At 43.9% G+C, this 23,250-nt stretch overlaps 1 protein-coding gene across 4 annotated transcripts in view; it reads right to left on the minus strand.

The window, feature by feature from the left end:
- Positions 1-816: 816 nt before the first annotated feature.
- The window catches only part of HECA (hdc homolog, cell cycle regulator), a 43,842-nt gene continuing 21,408 nt past the window's right edge, over positions 817-23,250 (minus strand). For 2 of the 4 annotated variants that reach the window (XM_023633032.2, XM_070256471.1), the window contains exons 2-4: positions 14,010-15,053; positions 7,414-7,658; positions 817-4,379 (exon numbers count right to left, since the gene is read on the minus strand). In XM_023633032.2, the coding sequence (XP_023488800.1) occupies positions 4,215-4,379; positions 7,414-7,658; positions 14,010-15,053 (1,454 nt within the window). In that variant the 3' untranslated portion in view covers positions 817-4,214. The remainder of the gene's footprint in view (positions 4,380-7,413; positions 7,659-14,009; positions 15,054-23,250) is intronic. The other 2 variants (XM_023633033.2, XM_070256472.1) reach the window with 1 other exon arrangement.

The raw sequence follows: 23,250 nt of genomic DNA on the forward strand, positions 1-23,250 counted from the left end.
GAAACCACTAAGAACAAATAAGATTTTTCTTTCAATAAACTTAATTCCTATCAATCACTGTTTAACTTTGGTTTTTCTCTTTCTACTAAAGTAGGAACTTTACTTTCCTTATAATTACAAAGGAGTTTTGTTGATATAAATTACAGTTGACAGAAATCACAATGTCCTGAGCCCTTAAGCCTTTAAATAAAATAAAATGTATGTGTCAGAGCCTGTAGTAAATAAGTGGCTTTGAATCTACTGGCAGACTGGACACACATCTCCACATCTTACCCCGTGTCTAATGTTTTGTCGATTTCAATCCATTGGCTGAGACTACCTGAAATAAAGGCGACACACAGATTTGAAAGATAAACTGTACTTGATCACAGTGCCTAAAGTCAGCAAGAAGCTTAATTACAACTCAGTTTTCATTTTGGTATAATGAAGCAGCATATAATCAAGTCTCATCATTATGAAAATTGTTATAGGTCTAGGAACCAAAGAAAACACTCGTAGAACAGCATTATCTATCTTTTCAACAGATTCCCCTATAACCAGCACGGTAACTCTGGACTCCCCACAGGGAAGCAGCCTGGTTCCACAGAATGCTCCTCTGGCTCGTCTGGCTGCAGGGGGTTTGCAGGGGTACGTCCCCCTCCAGCAGCACAAAAGCTCAGCTTTCATTAGCTGCTGCAGTGACTTTGGAACAGCTGCCTGAATGGTGATCAAAGCCTCAGAAACTCTGCTCTACTATCTTTTTGATCAAACAAGCCCAAGCTCAAAAACCTTGAATCCCAACAAAAAATAAAGTGACACAATAAAGAGAGTACAATGTTAGTTTCTGAAATTTTATTATTTTAATACAGACATTTCACAAACAGAAACCTTCTAACACCACACACAATTCCATAACCAAATGTTTCAATTTTATCAACATTCTTTAACTATTTACACTGTTTTCCCTCCACGAAAGTGCAATCCAAGACATCTCAACAAGAAATCTTTACTGACAAGAATATATTTTTGAGCTGGTTTTAATGACGTCCATCCATTTTCTTTTCTTTCAACTACCCGGAATAATAATAAAGTCAACAGGACATTGAGATGAGCTGGTTTAGGCAGCGTCCTAGCAGAGGAATCAAAACCCCGAAGAGCACTTTCTCCTCAGCTCCTCTCCAACCTCCAACGAAAACGACCAAGGCTGCTACCACGAGACCGAAGAGAAAAGCAAACTGGAGCCACCAACTGGGCTCAGGAGAACAGACGATGTCAAGCACTGGTCTCACAGGACAAAACCAAAGATTTCAGCAAGTTAGTTTCGGTGATCTACTAAGTTATGCATCAGTATATGTTTGTTTCAGGGTTTAAACACCTAATAATATTCTTTCCTGATGCGTTAACTTCCCCCAAACAGATATGAAAATACTTTTTACTCCAAAAACGAACTTCTTTTACAAAAACTGGAAATTAGAGACTATTTTGGGAAAGCTCTTTCTTAATTAGAATGGGATAATTCACCCCACTCCCCACTGTCATGGCCAATGTCTCTCTCTTAAGGGCTAAATCCAGTCTATCAACTGCTTCAGATGCAACCAGAAGAGTGGAGAGCTGAGCTGGTCTAAAGAGAAAATGACAAGACTGTCAGAAAGTCTTCTCACTAAACTAAAGCATATAGTTTTGTTTGTTCAAGTTATGTAACTCCTTAAAATAAATGATAAAAAAAGTTAGAGATGAAAAATCACATTGACATTACTAGTCACTTATGAGTGGTTCATATTATTGAACACTGCTCATCAGAAAATAGATCTCTTGGGTGACTAATATCCAAACCACATCACAAATAATTTTCTTTTTTGACATATTCCAATTCCCATTAAGGTACTCAGAGCTAAGTACTTTGAGAAAACCATGAGGAAAATATTAAGGTCATCAGATTTCCAAAATAAGATTTATTCTTCACATTGTTGCACACTCAACTATATTTTATTCTAAGATCAGCCAAATTATCCCTTTTAGATGAGAATGCAGTGCCTTAAAGGCAAAAGATATCCTCAGATATGATACCCAGGTCTCTCCTTTTACATAACTGCAGCATCCAGAGAATCCTAATTTTATCATTAAAATAAAGGCCAAAAGCAAATTTCACCCAATTACAGTGAAATCTCATCATATTTACTTTTCAGGGAATAGCAAACAATACAAGTAGAAAATACTAAACGCATCATACACAACACTCACAGCGGTTTTAGACTGAGGAGCTTGCTGAATGAGATCTTTGTGGAAACTTTAAGTATGAGGACAACAATATTAGCAGGCTTCTCTATAAAAATTTAGGCAGGTTAAAGAACAGCATTACAAATATTTTAATATTCATTTTAAATTCAGAAATAAAATCCTAATGGTACTCTGAAGACAAGAGAAACTTACCAATTTTTATACTTGGGTACATGAGAGAATCAACAGGGAAACAATTCAATTACAGCATTGTGTATTACAGACAAATGTGCAAGGGTCATGTCCATGGAGCTCTTTCAGTTGCATCAAATATTGTCAGACCAATAATGACTGTCTGCTTCTTCCAGGCACTGAGCATTGCCCTCACTGTGAAATATTTTTCAGATCATCAAACACCAAACTAGATGTGGTAAACTGAATTACAACCATCCAAACTGAAAGATGAAGCATATTAGTCAACAATACTGGTTCTTTAGTGCTGTGTTGCTTCAAACAAAACAGCTAACAGTTCATGTAGCAGAACTGAAACTCACGTGCAATAATGCCTAAACACTTCTGAGAGGAAAAACAACTGTTTTTCCCAGAAAAAAAATTACATAAACAAAATGAGCAATATAAAATGTTCACATAACCCCAAATTTGGCTACCCATAATTATATTTGCAGCATTCTTTTGGCACATATGCATATTATACTTGAAATTATCAAATTCATTTTTGAGAAATCATATTCCAACTCCAATTCTATAAGGTATGGGGTGTCAATCTATTAAAATCCTCAAGATCTAATGAACAGAAGGCTGTATTTTGGAAGCCCAATGCTCTGGCTAATACAGTTACATAAATTATCATCTTGTTTCACCAATGGTAACGTACCATGGGGATCTTTAAAATGATCTATTTTCAAACATATTGTTATACATTGCAATCAGTGATTTTCCAAAATGAATACACTTAAAAAGAAAATATTAAAATTATTCTTTTCTTCATATCCTCACAAACAATATTTTCCTTTCCTTCCCAGGGTCAAATCATAAGATTTTGGAAACTCAATATTAAATGGGTAAAATGTGGCTGTGAGCAATTTTGGGGAAGATAACGATGGCAATGACTGTTCTGAAACTCCCCAGTTAGGGTCTGTGCTGTGAGTACTGCCCGGGAGGAGTTCACAGGGCACTTCAACAGTGCAATCTATATAAATCAGTACCGCCCAAATCGAGTCATTCCCGATCTTCCTTAAGAGCTAAGGAGACCAACTTCAGACTCAATTCAAATGACGGGGGTCTGCGCTTTTGCCCTCTTGAGTCAGTGTCACCATTTCCACATTCATTTAGTATATTCTCTCTGTTCTAGGGTGGCTTAGCTACAGATATTTGCAACACCAATAGCTTTCGTATATCTTATAATTTGGATATTATTTTCAGTATGAAAACAGACAAACTACAACAGTGACAGAAACAGCACTCGTGTCCACTCAAATAACCTGTCTGTGAGGGTAAACTGCAGGACAGTGCGTGCGGCCGAACGCCACAACAGGCCAGACTAACACCGTCAGCTCTCCAGGCACAGGCTTACATTCATGTGTCACATGGTTTTCCAAGGCCCAGAGAAGATCTAGAAGTGGGTCTTCAGACGGTTAGCACTTCAGTAAAAGCTTCCTCGCACTCCTACCATGCTCTTAGTTTATAGCCACGTAATCCCTTCCTCAACTCACCCCATCCCCCCATCACCTTCAAAGCTGCCTGAGAGACTGACTCTCAGGGATACCGAACTGCTACCCCAGACTCACAGGGGACCCATTTGGGCTCTGGTCAGGACCACGGACTGACACTCAGGAGTCAAGAGAGGGCAAGGGGCAGCCCCATTTTAGTGGCACACACACAAAGGAACTCTCTGTTAAATTAGAAAAGAAATTAATGTCACAGAATGTTTCCCTATAAAAGATATGTAATAAAGTAATAATATCAATAAAATAGCTATTACTAAAGCAAAGCTTTCATCAATAAGCTTCAAGAACTTTGAAGGAAGAAAATGGCTTCACGAAATGGTAGTCCAGGTTCCCACAGTGTGGACACTGCTGGACGTTGCTGTACTCGGAGAAGTACTGCATCCCGATCCGCACGTCGATCACGGGCTTCCCGCAGTGCTTGCAGTTCAGGCGGGCCTGGGGGAACACGGACACCGTCAGCCACCACCCTTCTGCCCCACAACACTATCAAAGTCACCCCAACCAAAATGCCAGTCTGTCACTTCTGGAGAACTGATAAGAGTTTAGCGAAGAGTCCCCTTTATTACCAAAAACAGGGTATGCAAGGCACAAGATGTACATTCCAGGATGCAGGATGAGTCTGCAAGACTGACAACTCCTAATTTCTCTTCTGATACGTAGCTCCACTAGTAGTTTCATCTACTGGTAAGAAGAAAATTCTAAACTTGTAAACTTCTCCACTAAAGTCCCCCTAACAATTGGAAACCCCTTCCCCCTGGATTTTAAAGAGTGGCTGAAGCTGATGTCCCTCACCCAAACCTGCAGGAAACTTTTTTGAAGATTCTGAGGTTATTTTAAAAATTCATTTTTCACTCTACTCCTTACTACACTTGTGTTTTCTTTGATGTAAAAATAAAATTTGCCTAAAATATTCTAGTAAAATTAATAATCCAGGAAGAAGTGCTATGTTTACCCTGAGGCTTCTGGACCCACTAGCAGATTCTATCTTCATTCATGCCTGGCCTTTCTCTCACAGCACAATATTAAGCTTGGAGCAATAAGCCCCAAGACTGAAGTAAATAACCAGAAATTATAAATACAGCAGACTCTCAATTTAGATTCATTCTAAAAATGTATTGGGAAGTATAATCCCATTTCGTCCTCAAAACACTCCTCTGAGGTAGGCAGTAGCATGTGACTTTTAGATGATGAAACTGAGGCACCTGGTGAGAAAGGAGCATGCCCAAGACCACAGGTCAGGAAGCAGAAAGGCTGCAATTTGGACCAAAGGAGCTTCCCCAGGGCCAAACTCAGTTATTGCATGGACAACCTTTCTGTAACTGGAAAGAAACATCCTTTAACAGACTGATCTTTCTGAGCAAAGCTCTCTCTTTATCCTGTTATTCGTTTCTCCTAACTAACGACTGGTTATTGTAGACTCTTCTTATTCCTTGGTGGTGTCTAACCCTAACCCTACACAGTGAATATAGTTAAATGACTTTTTTTTTAAAACTAAACAGTAATCAAATATGTTTTCCATTTCAGTAGAGGATCAGAAAATAAAGGTCTGGGCTTCAACTGTTTTAAGGAAGAAATATACAGTATGGCAATAGGCTGAGTGTGGCAGGACGACATTCTGCTTTCCTACCTAAAGACAGCAAATAATCCCACCATCTGTCAGTGCCGTAGCAGAAAGAACACCAGACTGGGAGGCAACAGGCTTTACTCATGGCTGTGACACATCTGTGTGGACATGGTAAACACTGCAATGATTTAGGCCTCTGTTGTACGTGGGAAATAAGGAGCTGGACTAGATCTCCAGGGCCTTTCTGGTGCTCACAGTCTATGAGGGACAGACCCAAACATTCTCCTACTTCCTCATTTCTCTAAAAGATAACTGTTTGTGGTGTGTGTGCAAAGGGAGGGAACCATTTCGTTTCATTTCTCTCATCTCAAGAGCTGGCATTAAGGGACAGTGCATATTATAAAATGCTCCAGTGAGGGGGCTGGCCCCATGGCCGAGTGGTTAAGTTTGCATGCTTCGCTTCAGCAGCCCAGGGTTTCATCGGTTTGGATCCTGGGCGTGGACACGGCACCACTCATCAGGCCATGCTGAGGCAGTGTCCCACACAGCACAACCAGAAGGACCTACAACTAGAATATACAACTACATACTGGGGGGGCTTTGGGGAGAAGGAGGAGGAAAAGAAAAAAAGGAAGACTGGCAACAGATGTTAGCTCAAGTGCCAATCTAAAGAAAAAGAAAAATGCTACAGTGAGTAACTAAAAGACTATGATATCTCATTTCCAGGGCTAAGTTTAAAAAAGGGAATGTGGTCCATATATTAGAACAGCATAAAAGTTGTCAATCCTATAGCATTAAACGGCAGGCTACGAAGGACCACTGCAGGGTCTCGGGGCCATAATCCTCTTCTGAGATCATTAATATAGACGAAATAGAGCTGAAATACTGACTCTGCCCACCTTTTAATTCAACCGACAGTTATCTTCTGAATAAACTGCTAATAGAAGGATATTCTCTTTATAAAAGTCAAACCATAATGCTAAAGATACAAAACTGGAGTAACTAATGAAGTGTTTGTCAGTTACTTATATTAAAAGCCGGGCTTGGTCACTAAAGAGTGAAGGGAAATCTCTCTCTTACCCATGAAAATCAGGGAATTACAGAACAAGTGATTTCCTTTCCCCAAGCCGTGGAAATAAACCGAGACATTTCCAAGGATTTTGGTTTTTCTCCTGTGTTTCTGTGGACTTATGTGACATGCCTTCTCGCGTCACGCTTCCCTTGCCTCCTGAGGGCAGCTAGCATTCAGAGGCTCTCCTAGCATCGGAGAACGCCTCCTGTCACAGGGATTTGGGGACTGCACCTCTCTCGCGTCAATCACAAGCACCTCACACGGCAGGCCGTGCTGGGCAATTGCACTGTCCCTCAGAAAGGAAGCAAAAAGAAAATCCTGGCTATTAAAGAAAGTAAAACCTTATTCTTCCCTTTAAATAATAACTTTTTCTTACTAACAACTTAGTATATATTAACCATATAAAACATTAGAAAATATAAGCAAGCAAAAAGAAAACTAAAGGAGCCACTCAGCATCCCTCCATCCAGAAACCAGCTCTGGGAACAGCCTGGCAGGTCCCTTTCATGTCCACTTTTTACAAGCGGAAGCATACTATTACGCCATTTATAACCTAGTTTTTTGACTTAAAATGCTGAAAATAGTTCCAAAATAGTTATACATTCATTATTCTACACTACTTCTTTTTAAGGACTGCATAGTATTCCCATAACAGCTGCACCATCATTGCTAGACCCTGGGGGAGTTTTACGACTGATCCTTACTGCAGCATCTTCTCTGTGCCCTCATCCTCCCCACAGCAGGACCACAGTTCTGCCTCTAGCTCTTCCACACTCACTTGGGGACAGAAGCCAGGGATCACCCACTGCTCATTCCAGGGGGTCAATACCAACCTGACAGCATGGAGAGGCAGCCAGGATGTCATAGGTGTACATGGTGCCCAGCTGGTGCCAGCTGCCGTCCCACCGTGACTTACACTTGATGCAGATGATCTTGTGAACCCCTTCCAGGCAGTCCACGCACACCGCGTACAGGTGCATGAGTCTCCCTGTGCACAGAAGACACACGCTGAGAGTGCTCATCAAGGAAATCACCTTTCGTCTCCAAAGGCAATACAGAAATGGCTCATCTATCAATTCTAAGAAAACATTTTATCATTTGGATAAATACAAAAAGCAAAATAGATGATATTTATCACATATCCCCCACCTATCCTTTTAGAATAATGATGAATTACTAACTATTGTTAACAGGACGTGTACTCTAAGTTCAGTCTTACTAAACAATTCCCTCAGTTCACTTCTCTAACATGAGCAGCCAGGTTTATAGTGGGCGTCCAAGTGGCCAAGCCACAGGAGCTCAAAACCAGCCTGTGAGATGCCGGACTTCTGCTCAGAAGTCTCTGTGTGGTACAGTGAGACTGAAACAGCAATGCTGGTCCGCAGTCACCGGCTCTCAGCCACCGACAAGTCCCATCAAAAAGAAGTCAAAAGTCTGTCTTGGTATTGGTGGCCCAGAATTATACCACAGCCAAAACTACTAGGTTAACTGTCCTGGTCTCTAAAATTGCTCAGCCATTACCACATCTAATTTAGGAGCCAGAATTATAACTTACTTGTAAGTGGTTTTTTAAAAGGAGTTCAATGTCTTGTTATTTACTGCGCTCCTAAAAGTCATAACGCATTCCTCCATTATTTATCAAGATCTAATGCTTGTCAAGGAAAGATGTGTCCCTACTTTATATGGAAGGGTTAGGGTTCAAACAATCGGGAAAGAGTGGGAATGTACAGGATCAGCCTGGGCAATGCGTAACAGCAACAATGCCCTCTGTGCGGAGATCAGGGACCTCCACTGTGCTAACACCGTCGTCAGAACACACACTCCTCAGGGGCTTCTTACTCAGAAGGTGCTGTCCGCTGCCATTCGCCAGGCCATGGCTCTTTACCTTTCAGTGGTAAGGACCAGCCTGCTCCGTACAGTGAAAAGCGGTACACAGTACTTAGAGGGAAATCTTTTATTGCATTTGCTCACAAGACTCTCTCCCCATCCCTGAGGGCAGGAACCATGTCTTATTCATCCTCGTAGGCTGAGTGTCTAGCACAATGGCTGCCACATGGAAAGCACTCCATACTGTATGTTGGATGAATGGATGGGGCATGTTAACAGCCAAAGACACTGGGGGCCTCTATGTCAAAAATGGGATAGGTGACAAGAGCTTCTTGTGGTACTGCCCACCTCTGCTCTAGGGCACTGAAATAAAAAGGTCTCACATGCCAGGCCCACTCAGAGTGGCCGGGTGTGTTTCAGGATGTCAGCCCAAGCATCCAGGAGCCACGGGATTTCCAGGGGCTTCATTTCCTAGACTGACTTGCTGCAAATCTCAAACATTCAAAGACATCTGTGCGCCGGCTAGGAACGGCAGGGGCAGACACAGACACAGAGTGTCAGGTGTTGGCAGCAATGACCACGACGACGAAGTTGACAGGGAACTCTAACTGTGTGCTTGCCAAGGGTCTGGCACTGTGCTATGAGGCTACGTGAATCCCTTCAGGAACCCTCACAGTAACACTATGCAGGAGGCATTCTTGTTATTCCCATTGCAGCTAGGAGGAACTGAGGCTGAGGGAGCTGGAGTCGCTTGCCCAAGTTGAAAAAGACAGCAAGTACAAAATGCAGACGTAACTTCATGTCTGTCTGACTCTTCACCACCAGGCACACTCATGGGAACTCCTGGCCTGGACTGAGTCTCTAGACTGGTTTCATTACTATTACACAAGGTCCTAAACACAGAGATTTTTAAATTTATAAACTCTAGGGTTGTGAGTTCAAACAAAAAGTAGATTCCCAAGAGAATGGTCACCTGTGGTTCTAAGTGGTAAAGAAGCCTAATAAGAACTTCCCAATTAGATCAATCTTAACAAATTATTAAAACCAAACAAAAACATCTTCTCTGAGGAGGAGTCAGAGAGCAGAGGCTGGAAGTGGAGGCCGGGGAGGCTGTGAGGGGTGGACGGCAGGGCTGGGCGTAACCATCCCCACAGTCCACCACTGGAAGTCACTGGCTGTTCCAGCAGCAATGTGAGCAGCTTCAGCTGGGATGCTGGCCTGGAACACGGCCTTTCTACTGGAGCTGAAAATGCTTTACAGAAAACCTGGCTGGGACACTGTGATGAAAGAAATGATTTATACTGGCTTGCTAGAAAAAAGATTGCATGGACTTCTCTGAGCTGTGGCAATATAAACACTGATGCACGTCAAGGCCCTGCCTGTGGCACGCACTTGTCTGACACTCGATAAAACACTCTGATCTTCAGATTTTATCATCAACAGCTAAACTTCTCGAGACCTCCGCAGTGCATGCCTAACACATCCACTATCTCTTCAGGGATGCATATGCACTTGTGTACACACACAGTTCTCAGGCCCTTCCAACTTTCATCTCTCTCCACCTTCTCCAGCCATCCCTTCAAGATGTGGTCTTGGGCTCCGCCACACACTTCCTTTTCCTTCTCCTCTCCCCCCATTCAGGAGCTCTCCCACTCTCAAGATTTTAACCATCACTGCTATAAAACATGCTTTCAATGTTCATCCCAAATGCTCATCTCCAACAGCTTGCAAGACACCTCCACACAAAAGTCTCAACATCCTTCAAACCCAACACACATCAATGCCCTCATCTTTTGTGCCCTGAGATTAGGTCCCTTTCCCAACTTTCTCTACTCCAGTTTGTGACAGCATCATTTATCTATCTGGTCTAGAAGCAAGTGAGTCAACAAGGACACATCTCCATCCTGTACAGTCAAGCGGTCCCCAAGGCCGTAATCTTTCCTTTAAAATAATCTCTTGCAGATATTCCCATCTCTCAGTTCCCACTATTATCACACAGCAGTCTCTCACCTCCTTCTGTCTACATTAGGGATGTAAGTCCCAACTCTCTGTACGTAGGTTCCACCCCTTTCAAACAACTTTTCTCCCAAGTAATCATCTGCTTTAAAATGTTTTTAAAACCCTCCAATTCATAAAAAACATGGCAAAGCTCCTTATTATGGCTTGAGAAGACACCCACAGCCTGTTCTCACCTACCCTACTTCTCTTCCACCCTAGAGCTCTGCTCCACCACACGGTTCTCTCACTGTCTCCTGGCTTGTTTGAGCCACCATTCCTTTGCTCACATAGCTCCCTCCCCTCATCAATAAAGACCTGATGTGGCTCGACCTCTGCTTATCAAAATCTAGCCCACCTTTGGACATCTGCCTTCACGTTGCCTCCTTTGACCACCCAGGCCAAAGCGGCCCTTTCCTCTTTGGAAATTGTAGGATACAATTAATGTACATAATAATATCCAGGAGTTACTAATTCTATAGGTGGTACTAGTACTTTGGCCTGACAGTTACATTTGTATAAAAGCATCTTACATCCTAAAATTATAAACTGATGATAGGCAAGGAGTGATAGTACCCTGCACATGTACGAAATTCATAAGTTTGACTGGTTGATGAATAGATTGAATGAAAAGAATTTGTCCATCATGAATAGAAAAAGAACAGCACCACTCTTATGTAGCCGATACCCTTGTACACTCATTCATCTTCACAAAGAATATTTCCAGTCTTACAATGGTGAAGTAAAGGTGTTTCCACCTACTTCCCTTTAAAATGTCCCCAAACAGTATAAAGAACAAAAAACACACAACTCCATCTTTCATGAAACTATGAGGTACCTGCAACCCTGAACCAAAATACGAGGTCAGACATCAGATGGAGGAATGGTAAACGGTTTAGCTCTGAGACTGGACACAAGCACTGGACACAAGGGGAGAGTGAGATGAGGTGCTGAAAGTGAGATGGAGGCAGTACAAGTAACCCTATATTCTATGCAACTTTTCCATCAAGAAGCACAGTCTATCAATCGTCCCCTGAACCTGGGCTAGCTTTACAACTTATTCTGAAGAAGAGAATGTGAGAGAAGTGATGCTCCACAGTTCCAAACTTACACCTCTAGAGAGAGAGCATGCAGCTCCCACTCTCAGCCTCTTGCACAGTGTCCTGAGAATGCCATGTGAAAAAGCCCAGCTGGCCTCTAGGAAAATGAAAGACTATGAAGAACAGGAATGAGCCATTCCAGCTGAGGCTCCCAAGGCCAACCAGTCGACCGACTGTTAGACACATGTGAGAGGCCATCCCACAGAACTGTGAGAAATTATAAATCACCACTGTTTGAAACCACTAAGTTTTGGGTGGTTTATCTTATAACAAAGGCTAAGATATAAAGGACTAGGTGAAACTCCAGACAATGAATGAGACCACTCCCTGCACCTTTATAGCTCCCTTTCCCTGCTGAGAAAGGTAAGACAAGAGAGTGCAGCCCTGAAACAAGAACAGGACACTATGAAAAGGAGCTCTTGGAAATAATAAATATACGAGCAGAAAATCTTAAACTCAGTAAAAATACTAAACTGTAAACTCAAGGAAATCTTCCAGAAAGCAGAATAAAGATTAAGAGATGAACAATAGGGCCAATGAATAGTACAGTATATGTATACTATACAATATATATATAATATACAATGTATATGTAAAGTAAAGGATCCCCCCCACCTCAAAAAAAGTATTAATCTAAGAGGTCCAATATCTAACAGTTTCACAGAGTATGAAAATAAAAATGGGAGGAAATCATCAAAGAAATAAATCAGAAGAAAATTTCCCCAAACAGAAGACCCTAAGTATACAGTCATATAGCCAAGCAGGTGCCCTGCACAAAGAATCAAGGAAAAGACCCCCATCATGGTGGAACTTTGGAGGGCTGGGGGAGAGAGACAGTCTCCCAACCCACAGGGGATGGGAGCAGAGCAGGGGACAGGAAAAAGAGTAACATTAGACTCTGCAGCGGTGACACAGGAGGCACTGAGGAAATGCCTTCAAGATTCTAAGAGGAAATTATTTACAACTTGGAACACTAGACCCAGCCAAGTAGCAACCAAGTGTAAAGACAGAGTGAAGACATTATCAGACTTTCAAAGCCTCCAAACATCTACTCCCATGCTCCTTTTCTCAGAAAGCTCCTGGGGATGTTTCTTAACAAACTGAGGAAATAAACCAAGAAAAAAACAAAATATGGGATCTAGGAAACAGAAGATAAAAATCAGGAAAGCAATTCCAGAATTTCTAGAAGGGCAGCTATGGAGCAGCAGGTACTGAGTACACAGGACAGACAGCAGCACAAAGATGAAAGGCTCCATGAAGGAAATTTCTAGGGAAAAAATTCATAAAACGTCTGACAGGTATGTGGGAATGTTTCTGAAAGGTGGTTTGTAGAGATGCTGGAGAGTGAGAACCACCAAAGTTTTGAAAAAGGCTAAGCAAATGAAAATGCGAAGCAATTAACTTTAATGAAATCAAAAGACGTCCCAGAATATACTGTAGTCTATGTAGGAAATACATTCATACTTCTTGGCTCAACACTAAATATTTCCATAGTCAGAATAGTAAAAACATTAAGGATTTAACCAAGAAGTGTGATATATTATCCTGAGAGAAAGGGGAAGATGCAAGAAAGCATAAATAGCCATCCACCTTAAAAGTCAGTTAATAGGTAATATCTAACATTAGAGATGAAGAGAGCAGTTTTGAAATGACTGTAATTTCAAGTAGAAACTTGAAGAATCAGTGAAGATTTGAAAGTGCTTATCTCTGGGAACCAACACAGCAGGGTTGGTGGTAAGAAGACAGGTGGGGATGTATCATTTTTACTACAGGCTTTTTTACCACACTTTTAAAGTTATAAACATGCTATATATCATGTATCCCATCTTTATAAAAATTCAATAGTTTTATAAGAATTGACAGATTTCTCACTTATTCTGACCAACCCCCTGTAATTCAACTTACGGCTGAAACATCCCCAAGTCCTTGAATGTTCCCCACAGCATGCATCAGCTCCCCACACTTCAGCACCAGGGCAATGTCTGAGCTTTCAATAATCCTGCATTTCCCTTTTGCTGCTTATCAAGAAAGTCTCGTCTTTCATAAATTTCAAGATTAACAGCTTGGCCCTCTCTGACCCCTACTTTCTCTCACTCTGTTATGTTTACAAGGATCAAAGGGAATACACAGCTTGCTGGGCATACTGACACAGGTTTCAAAGACAACTATTTTACAGCAAGTGACAGATTTATGCAACTCCTTCTCTATATTTCCTCCCAATTATGGAAAACTATACACCAGGAATCCTCTCTTCAAATTACAGCAGAACAAAAACGTGAAATTACCCACCATGACAAATGTATTTGGTACAGCGACCTCAGTTAAAAACCCCACCACCACCTGCACAACTGCACTGGGCCAAGCTGAAATATTCAAGTGTCACCCAGCACCTGACTAGAACAAAAAGTGCTGGCGGTTAAAATTCAGCCAAAGCAGGGCCATGACGTTTTGTTCGCTATTCGGTTTTTAGCAAACAGAAAGCTGGCAAGGTGAATTAACACCTGTACCTTGAAGGTGACAAGGAACATCGTATTCAATCTCATCGTGTCTCGATGGGCTTAAGAACAGAGTTCCATCCACCAGTGGGAACTGTTCGAATACAGGGAGGGCCCGGTGGCACAGTGCACAGTTCACGACGTTCCTGTGGCTGGCACTGAGGGCCGCCAGGATGAACTTCCGCAGGTCCTCGCCCTGGCCCATCTGGGCGTCGTCCTCCATGCGCACGTGGAACGTGTTCAGCTTGTGCCTAGGGATGTGAGCGAGCAGCTCAGAGAGGTCCAGGCGCCGTAGAAACTGCACAGGTGCGTCAAAGTGGGCCCCCCTGTGAACCGACAACCCAGGCGGATTGTAATCAAAGTGGGCATTCCTGAACACGTGGCCCCCTGCCACCGCCTTCTTGTGTGGCTCCAGGTGGATAGCATTCTTTAAGAATTCCCCAAGGTACCTGGAAGCACGGGGGCCGCTGAAGTGGGCAGGGGAGAGGATGGAGTAGCCAGTGGGTGGCGACTGGCCTGGGGAGGCACAAGGGGAGCGGGCCCCATAGGCCGCGGTGGTACCCACCACCTTCTCTTGGGAGTTCTGCCGGTCCACGGAATGCCGGCGGGGGAGGTCGTGGTTCAGGCCTTTCTGGGGCTTGTTCAGTGGCCTGCACTTTTTTGCCTCCTCCACTGCCTCGCCGGGAGGCCTCCCCGTGTTCTTCTCTGCCCCAGACTTCTTCTTTTTCTCATCTTGCATCCGCTTCACCTGGTACCAGTCTGTGTCCTTCTTCAAGTGGCCCTGTCCACAGCGGCAGGAACAGAAGCGGAAGGCCAGGTCATAGCCCTTCTTTGTCCACATGTTCTGGCGGCACTGCTTCTCATTCCAGCTGCGAGCCCGGCCGATGCAGTTGAACTGGACCAAGATGCTGCTCTCCCACTCGTAGAAACACTGCAAGTGCATCCAGGTACTGTATGGGCACTGCTCATTATTGCACACCACCTTCTGGGAGTCATCCTTCTCCAAGTCGACCGGCCTCCCAAAGCTGCAGATCAGGGGCGTGGCACAAGGCGCTTCTGGAGAGGAACATAAAAAGAGAGATTCAGCACACAGGCTATGGGATTCCAGCTGACACTAAGTCAGAGATCAAAGCCATGATCTTGCATTAACTCATTCATGCCAAAGGTACAATTTTTCTGGTGTCAAGATTTGTGCCACTGGAAAAACACCAGACAGGATTAGACAATATTTACTATTTTTTCAGGTATGATGTTGTGCCAAGAGAATCTATTTTCTGATATTTGTTATCTGCTGAGAAACACACCATGAGCTCTGAAAAGTTCAAATCCCTCACAGTGCAATCAGCTGTACGGCAGTGCTTGAACGGGGTAGCAGGGGCTTTCCTAAGCCGTGGGCGCAGGACAGGCAGGTCCAGGCTCCTTTAAAAATGAATCACCCCAGTGAACTAGGAAGAGCAGGAAGGAACTTAACCAACCAGTTCAGTGGTAGCTCCAAAGGGCCCTCAGAGCCCTTTATCATGGGGTTTAGGTGATCCCGAATACCAGAGAGAAGCTGGTTTATCCCAAATTTTCTTCTAGAATGGTCTGATACCTAATGGCAGGGATCTTTGGTCAAACTACTTGTCAGTCTACACAGAATCACACTGCCAGGTCGTGAAGGAAAAAATCAGAACTCTCCTAAAGCTGTGAGGCTAGAATGCAGGAACACCGAGACATTTCTACCCTATTTAATGATGTGCCCACAGGGCATCCAAAAGGCCAAGCAGGTTCCCAGAAAGGAAGGAAAACTTGTCGACACAAAGTAGAACCCATTTCTTAAGAAGTAAATAGGATTTATGGAGGCTGGGATTCCACTGGATTCCTGTTGCTTCAACGTCCATAACATTTTCAAAACGCTCCTTGGAGGGTGATACAGCTGCCATTTGGGAACCACTGGGCTTGATCACAAAGGTTCCATACGCCATGCTCAGTTTAGACTTTATCTGTTGTAGCTGAGAAGCTAAATGAGGCCTGTAAGCCATAGAGGCCCTCAGAGTTCTGCTTTAGAAAGTTCACCCTGGTAGCAGCGTGGGACATGAGGCTGCAGGCAGGGAGGCCTGCAGAAATCCGGGAGAGAAATGACCAGTGGCTGAGCTCCAGTGGCAGTGTAAAATGACTCTCAGTGCCGGGGGTGGGTGATGCTGAGGGACAGTGAACATGGGAGGGGCAGGTTTGGACAGAAGACGACTTTGGACAGACTCTATTTTGGACCTGCTGAGTTAGAAGTGCCTGTGCACCACTGAGGTGGAGAAAGACAAGACTGGAGCTCAAGGGAGCCACAAATACAAATGTAGAGCCATAAAGCCAGAGACAGAGGTTAAACCCCTAGACTGATGAGCTAGCTGAAGAGGAATGTGAGGAGCAGAAAAGAATCCCAGGAAGCAACGTTAAAGGGCTGGAGGAGAGGAGTCCTCCACAGAAATCAGTAAGGAGTGAACTGAGAATTCACCGGGAGACAAGTCAGGAGAGAACTGTATCAAGACGGTCAGGAGAAAGCTGTAGAACAGAGGACTGTGAAATGTCCCCAAGTGCCAGGTAAGATCAGCATTTCTCGGCCCCTGCACTGCTGACTTTTTGGGCTAGAAAATTCTGTTGTGGGAGCTGTCTTGTGCACTGTAAGATGTTTAAAATGCCAGTAACACCAACCCCCTCGATAGTGAAACCCAAAAATGTCTCCATACATTGACAGATACCCCTTGGGGGACAGAACTCCTGGTTGGGCACCGCTGGGTAAGATAAAGACTGAAAGGTCCTCCCTAGAGGGAGCAGTGTCCAGTCATGGACACCTCAGCGAGGACCGTCCCCACGGGATGACAGGGACAGTCAGAGGCAGACGGGGAGGAATGGGTGGTGTTAAGAAGGTAGATGCAGTACAGATGACCCTCCAGAAAACTCTTTCCAGAAGTACAACTGCAGAGGGAAGGAAAAAGAACGGGCAGAGTACAAGGGCTGAGACCTGAGCATAGTCCTCGACTGAAGAATGCATGCCAAAACTCAGGGCAGCTTGAAGACGTAGGAGAGAGAACATGCAATGCAATTCCCCAACTCAAAAACCTGCACAACCCCACCACTGCCCACAGAATCACAAATACTACATTCCACCAAATGGAACAGCACAGGTGATGGGACCCTCAGAGTCTTTGCAACTATGAGTGATGACTTTTGTATGTCACAATCATCCCTTTTAGGGTGGGATTCCACGGCCTCAGCAAAATGGCCTTAACCGGCCTGTCCCCCTCCATGCCTTTGATCCCTGTGGCTTCCCCATTACCTCCTGGGAGTCCACAATCCTTAAGCTTCACTTATCCAAACTCCACTCACCTAGTGGAGAAATTCACAGCATGGACTCTGCAACCACATTGCCTGAGTTGGACTCCCAGCAGCCCCACTGATAAGCTGTGTATTCTTAGACAAGTTACTCAGTTTCTCTTTGTGTCAATTTCTTCTGTATAACATGTAGATAACTAACTGACTGTACCTAATATGGTTGCTATAAGGATGAAACACAGCAGGGCCTGGTACATAGAAAGCATGCTCCCCTTCCTCCCACTCCTTCAAAGCCCACCTCCAGACACCAATTTCACCAGGACGCCCTGCAGCATGGTCTGGTCTGAACCTTACTTGAGTCCCCATCGGGTCCCCACCAGTGATGACCCAGGAGAAGACGCCTCTAACTCACATCTTTGTTGCTGACACCACTGGGCCCACCTCCGGTGCTGAATAAAGTTGCATTAGAAAGACACTGGCACATGAAACCCACAAACAACAAGCGGAGCAGAAGGGAGAAAGCGTTGTACTCGAAGACAAAAGGACCTAAGGTACTGAGGCACACGGCAGAGAAGCAGAAAAGGAGAGTGATATGTAAACGCTGAGTAAATTAACGTAGTCACCTGGGCTGTGACATTCAGTGTTCCTTAAAATGTTAATTAGTCAATTAAACAAAGCTCAGCTACTTTTATCTTCAGTCCTTCAGAGGAATGGCCTTGAAAGGAAAGTCTCTGAAATGTAACGGCAATAACCAAAATCATATTAACTCAGGACTAATGAAACCAAATTAAAGAATGGTCTAACTATATCTTTGCAGTCACAATATCCAAAGTTTAAAACTTTAAATGCTGAGATTGATTTGGTATTTCTTTTAAAAGTACGTTCATATTAAAGAAAAGCAGGCTAACAAGGAAAAAATCCTATTTATATCTTTACAAGAAAGCTGTAAATGCATCATTTAACCAATTCTGAGCACTTCCTACGTACCCAGTCGTTGGAGCTGGAAAGATTGGCAAATCGTGCTAAGAGCTCTGATAGAAAGAAATGCGTGCCTGGATCACAGAGCAGGGCGCACAACTCCACATTCCTGGCCTCTGACATCACCCATAATGGGCACAGCCATTCTCACCTGCTCTCTCCCCTCAAGACTCTACAATGAAGAGGTCCCACTCCACCTTGCCAGTCCTGCTAGTTTACATTTCCAGCCACTTTGATGTGGCCTTGTGGTTGGGCCTCAAAAACAAGTACAAAGCCAAGGGCTTGTTTAATACCAAGTAATATGGGCAACAGACACCTCACACTATTACACACCTCCAGCTGGAGGGCGAGGCTTGAGGGAGTCGGCCACTCAGAAACAGGGTAACAAGGCGAGCTGTGGGAACAGGGAGGACTTCTGACAAGGCTTTTACATCTCACGTAGCCTTTGGAGCAGCTGGCAGGCTGGCCTCTACACTCAAAGACATGATGTCCTTCAAGGCCTGCTCAAACTCATCTCTCTCTCTGCTCACCCCCTCCCTCCTGCTGTCCACACTAGAAAGGCAGCTGGGAATAAGGAGCGAGGGGTCTGGGGGCCAGTTCTGCTAGTGACCAGTTATTTGAGACGGAGCAGTTTCCTCATCTGCAAAGAGAGGCTAAAAAGGCTTGCCTTCACATACCTCAAATATATGCGGAAGCACTTTGTAAAGTTCCATAAAACTCTCCAGGACCAGCTCTACCATAACTTTCTATCTGTGTGCTTAGCTCCCCAACTAAATGCAAGCTGCTCCAATATATTTCCTACATTTTCTATCTAATGTTTTGGACACACAATAGGTATTTAGAAAGTAAACAAATGGATAATGCCATGCCTCTTTTTCAATTTCCTAAGTCTAACAATAAACCAAAACACGTAGGAAGAGATTTTATAATCCAAAAAGACAGCACTGGTGGCGTTCAAAGTCACACCTATAACAAATGAGCAATCCAGTATCACAGAAACGTATTTGCTTCTGAAAGCTGTCCCTCAATATACAAAATCCCCAGCTCCTGAGAACAGCAGTCCCACGAAGGCACACACAGAATACAGACTGATGCAACTCAACCTTTAAGGGGCGCAGGGGGAATCGGAGTCCAGTCACTGGGGGCTTGTGTCCTTCAGGATCTTAGTCTGGGCCGTGATAGCTTGACTAACAAGCAACATGGGAAACCTTCCTTTATGTAGAGTCAGCATTGTTTTGAAAAATATATACAAGCCCTCCGCTGCCTGTTTTACAGCATCATCATGGAACATTCAACACTCAGTTTCTAGTTCTCCCTGCCCAAGTGAGAAGAGTCAGGGCTCCTCTCGTTCTGGGCAACAATCTCAAGCAGTTATCAAGTCTGGATAGCAGGATAACCAGGCTAAGCTGACTTCAGCAGTCTGTCACTCTACCCAGCTTCTCATCCTGTGTCCCTCCTCCCACTGAGGTCTCCACGCTGCCGAACTATTAAAGGGAAGGATCTCACAGGAGTCATTTACAAGGGCTGCCCAACAAACCCAAACCCCTCGAAAAATCCATTCACACTCACAGGAGCCCTGTAAATCAGGCACTGTCACTTTAACTGTGAAAGCACCTGCTTTTTAACTGTGAAATAAAATGTTTTCATCCCTCTTAAAAAACTCCCCAGCAGATAGGGAGTTAGGGAGTCTAGAAGTCATCCCAGGCTTTCTAGGCAAAGCCTCAGGCAGGGCCTGGTCATCTTTTTTTCTTTTTTTTTTTGAGTTAATGATAGGTTACAATCTTGTGAAATTTCAGTTGTACATTAATGTTTGTCAGTCGTGCTGTAGGTGCACCACTTCACCCTTTGTGCCCACCCCCCACCCCACTTTTCCCCTGGTAGCCACTAATCTGTTCTCTTTGTCCACATTTTTAAATTCCTCATATGAGTGGAGTCATACAGAGATTATCCTTCTCTAACTGGCTTATTTCACTTAACATAATTCCCTCAAGGTCCATCCATGTTACTGCAAATGGAATGATTTTGTTCTGTTTTACAGCTGAGTAGTATTCCATTGTATATATATACCACATCTTCTTTCTCCATTCATCTGTTGATGGGCACTTAGGTTTCTTCCATGTCTTGGCTATCGTAAATAATGCTGCAATAAACATTGGGGTGCATAGGACTTTTGGAATTGCTGACTTCAAGCTCTTTGGATAGATACCCAGTAGTGGAATAGCTGGGTCGTATAGTAGTTCTATTTTTAATTTTTTGAGGAATCTCCATACTGTTTTCCATAGTGGCTGCACCAGTTTGCATTCCCACCAGCAGTGTATGAGGGTTCCTTTTTCTCCACAACCTCTCCAACATTTGTTACTATTAGTTTTAGATATTTTTGTCATTCTAATGGGTGTAAGGTGATGTCTTAGTGTAGTTTTGATTTGCATTTCCCTGATGATCAGCGATGATGAACATCTTTTCATGGGGCCTGGCCATCTTCATCCTTTTAAACCTACTACTGTGCAAATCGTAGTGGGTGTTCAACAATGTCCTGTTGAAGGATGGCTCGATCACTCAGTACTGGGTGCAGACTGAGCGCTGGACGATGGAGAAGGGGTGACCCCTGGGGGCAGAGGCCCACTGCCCAGCTCTGGGGAGCTCTCCATAGTCTTTCAGACTCAGCCCAGGACCTTGTTCTCAGGGCAGGGCCCAGCCCCATCCTCACATCCTCAAACTTACCACAGCCTACTCTACCCTCCTTCAGCATCTGTTACCAAAAGCAAAGATGAGGGTTCTGAACAACGATTTTACCACACAGATCTCTTACATGCAATAACTCCTCTTACAGGGGAACACATCCCCTTGCTTGCAGAGCAAGTTCCCCTCAGGGCATGAAGTTTCTGACATAAGATCCTCATCTCCAGCCTCCTAAGAGGCCCCAGAGCATGGTGACTGAGAATGCAGATCTCTCAGTTCTGCAGCTTACCAATTTTAAGACCTCTGGCAAGTCACCTAACCTCCCTGTGCTTCTGTTTTCTTACCTGTGAAATGCCAGGAGTAATACGACCTACCTCAAAGGCTTGCCATGAGGGTACAAGGAGTTATTAAGGCAGTTTGAACAGTGCTTGTCACATAATAAGCACCATTTAAATACAAGCAATTGTTATTAAAAGTCCTATCACTTTCTGTCATGATGTAAAAAACAAAGGACTTTGAATGCGTTCAGAGCAAAGCTACAATGAGGTGACCATTCTCACTTCTCCAAACCTAAGCAGGTGGAAGAAGTGTATTTCTCCCCACAACAAACAAAGCAAGGGGCATGCATAAAATAATCCCCCAGGGGCTGGCCCCGGGGCCGAGTGGTTAAGTTCGCGCGCTCCGATGCAGGCGGCCCAGCGTTTCGTTGGTTCGAATCCTGGGCGCAGACATGGCACTGCTCATCAAACCACGCTGAGGCAGCGTCCCACATGCCACAACTAGAAGGACCCACAAGGAAGAATATACAACTATGTACTGGGGAGCTTTGGGGAGAAAAAGTTAAAAATAAAATCTTTAAAAAAAAAAATAATCCACCAAATATTTACTGACAAGTTCTAAAGAAGTAGAAGGAGTGACCTTCAAAATTCTCTTCTTCGAAGCCCTTACAGATGTTCTCCTCAATGTCAGACAAATAAGAACCTTGTTGTGTCTTTCTCAACCTAAGCAATCTTTTCCGAGGCACGTGACAGGGATTCACGAAGCACGGCTGCACGTGATTCACAGATGTGTTCCTGCAGACCTTACCTAACTCAAGACCAGCTATCCCCCGGCTGGGGCAGGATGCGGGAACGCATCCTGAGAACACCTAAGTCTGAAGTATAGTGCTGTATTTTTGTTTTACTGGTGCTTTCTAATACCAGCATTATGTCTAACATTTCTCAGTTGCATCTCATAAATTGACAGTGTGGCATATCACAGTGTTTTATCACATTTCTGTTTCAAAGTTACTGATTTTCAGCATGTTTTTCAGCATCAGTATTAGCACACTTGGATGTTATTTTGAAAGCCATAATATGGATTTAAGTTATAACAGATAATGTTAAAATAATAACACAAATGTCACCAAAATCCTTGAAGAAGTTCTATAAAGAACAGGAGCTCACATAGTATTGCCAAGGGTTAGTAGGCATTTCTAAGAAAAGGTGATGCCACTGGGTAACAAAGCATTTCTATAATTCAGCTGACGTACTAGCTTTAAAAATATGAGATGGCTTGATGCATAATTTGGGGGAAGGTGTCCAGGGAAATTTTGCACGTACTGTGAAGCTTTCATTAATATTATGTCATTAGTTGAAACCTGCATAATACAACTTGCATATAATGGGATCATACTGTACTAGGAAATAAACTGAAGGGCTGTCTTTTTTCTTGCTTAGAGATTTAGATTTTAAGGGTGCTGGGTCACTGAGAGCTACACAACACCCTCGCATCACAGGCACTGCAACCACTCACCCTGAAGGCAAGGGAGGTCCAGGAGCTCTCAGAACCAAGTCACAATACTTGAAGGTACGAACAGAACTCCAGACCAGGGGTGTGTGTGTGCATATGTGCAAGTGCATGTACATAACTGCAGAGGAACTGCCTGGACAGCTGTTCAGCCATGCCGTGTGAAAGCCCCGGAAGAAGATGCGAGCTCGCCCTCTGGTGCCACACCTCAGCTTTAAACCCTTCTCCTTGCTGCTTCTGAAACACTACAGAACTTGATTTCGATCATCCTTGTCAATATCCTCCCTCGCCAGCACAAATATTCAAAATGTGGCCATAATCAAAACTCCCAAATCATATTCTTTACATGTGATTCACATTTATCATCTAAGTTCTAGCACAGTGTCCCCAAAATGTTGGCCTGCTTCCCTCTTCGTGAGCCCAAAATGGTACCTGGAGACCCAAGGCCAGAGCACAGCTGGCCTCTCCCCTCCCCTCTGGATTCCCAACGGCTGAAAAGACG

This window comes from Equus caballus, chromosome 31 (assembly GCF_041296265.1).
Source record: "Equus caballus isolate H_3958 breed thoroughbred chromosome 31, TB-T2T, whole genome shotgun sequence".
Taxonomy (NCBI): Eukaryota; Metazoa; Chordata; class Mammalia; order Perissodactyla; family Equidae; genus Equus; species Equus caballus.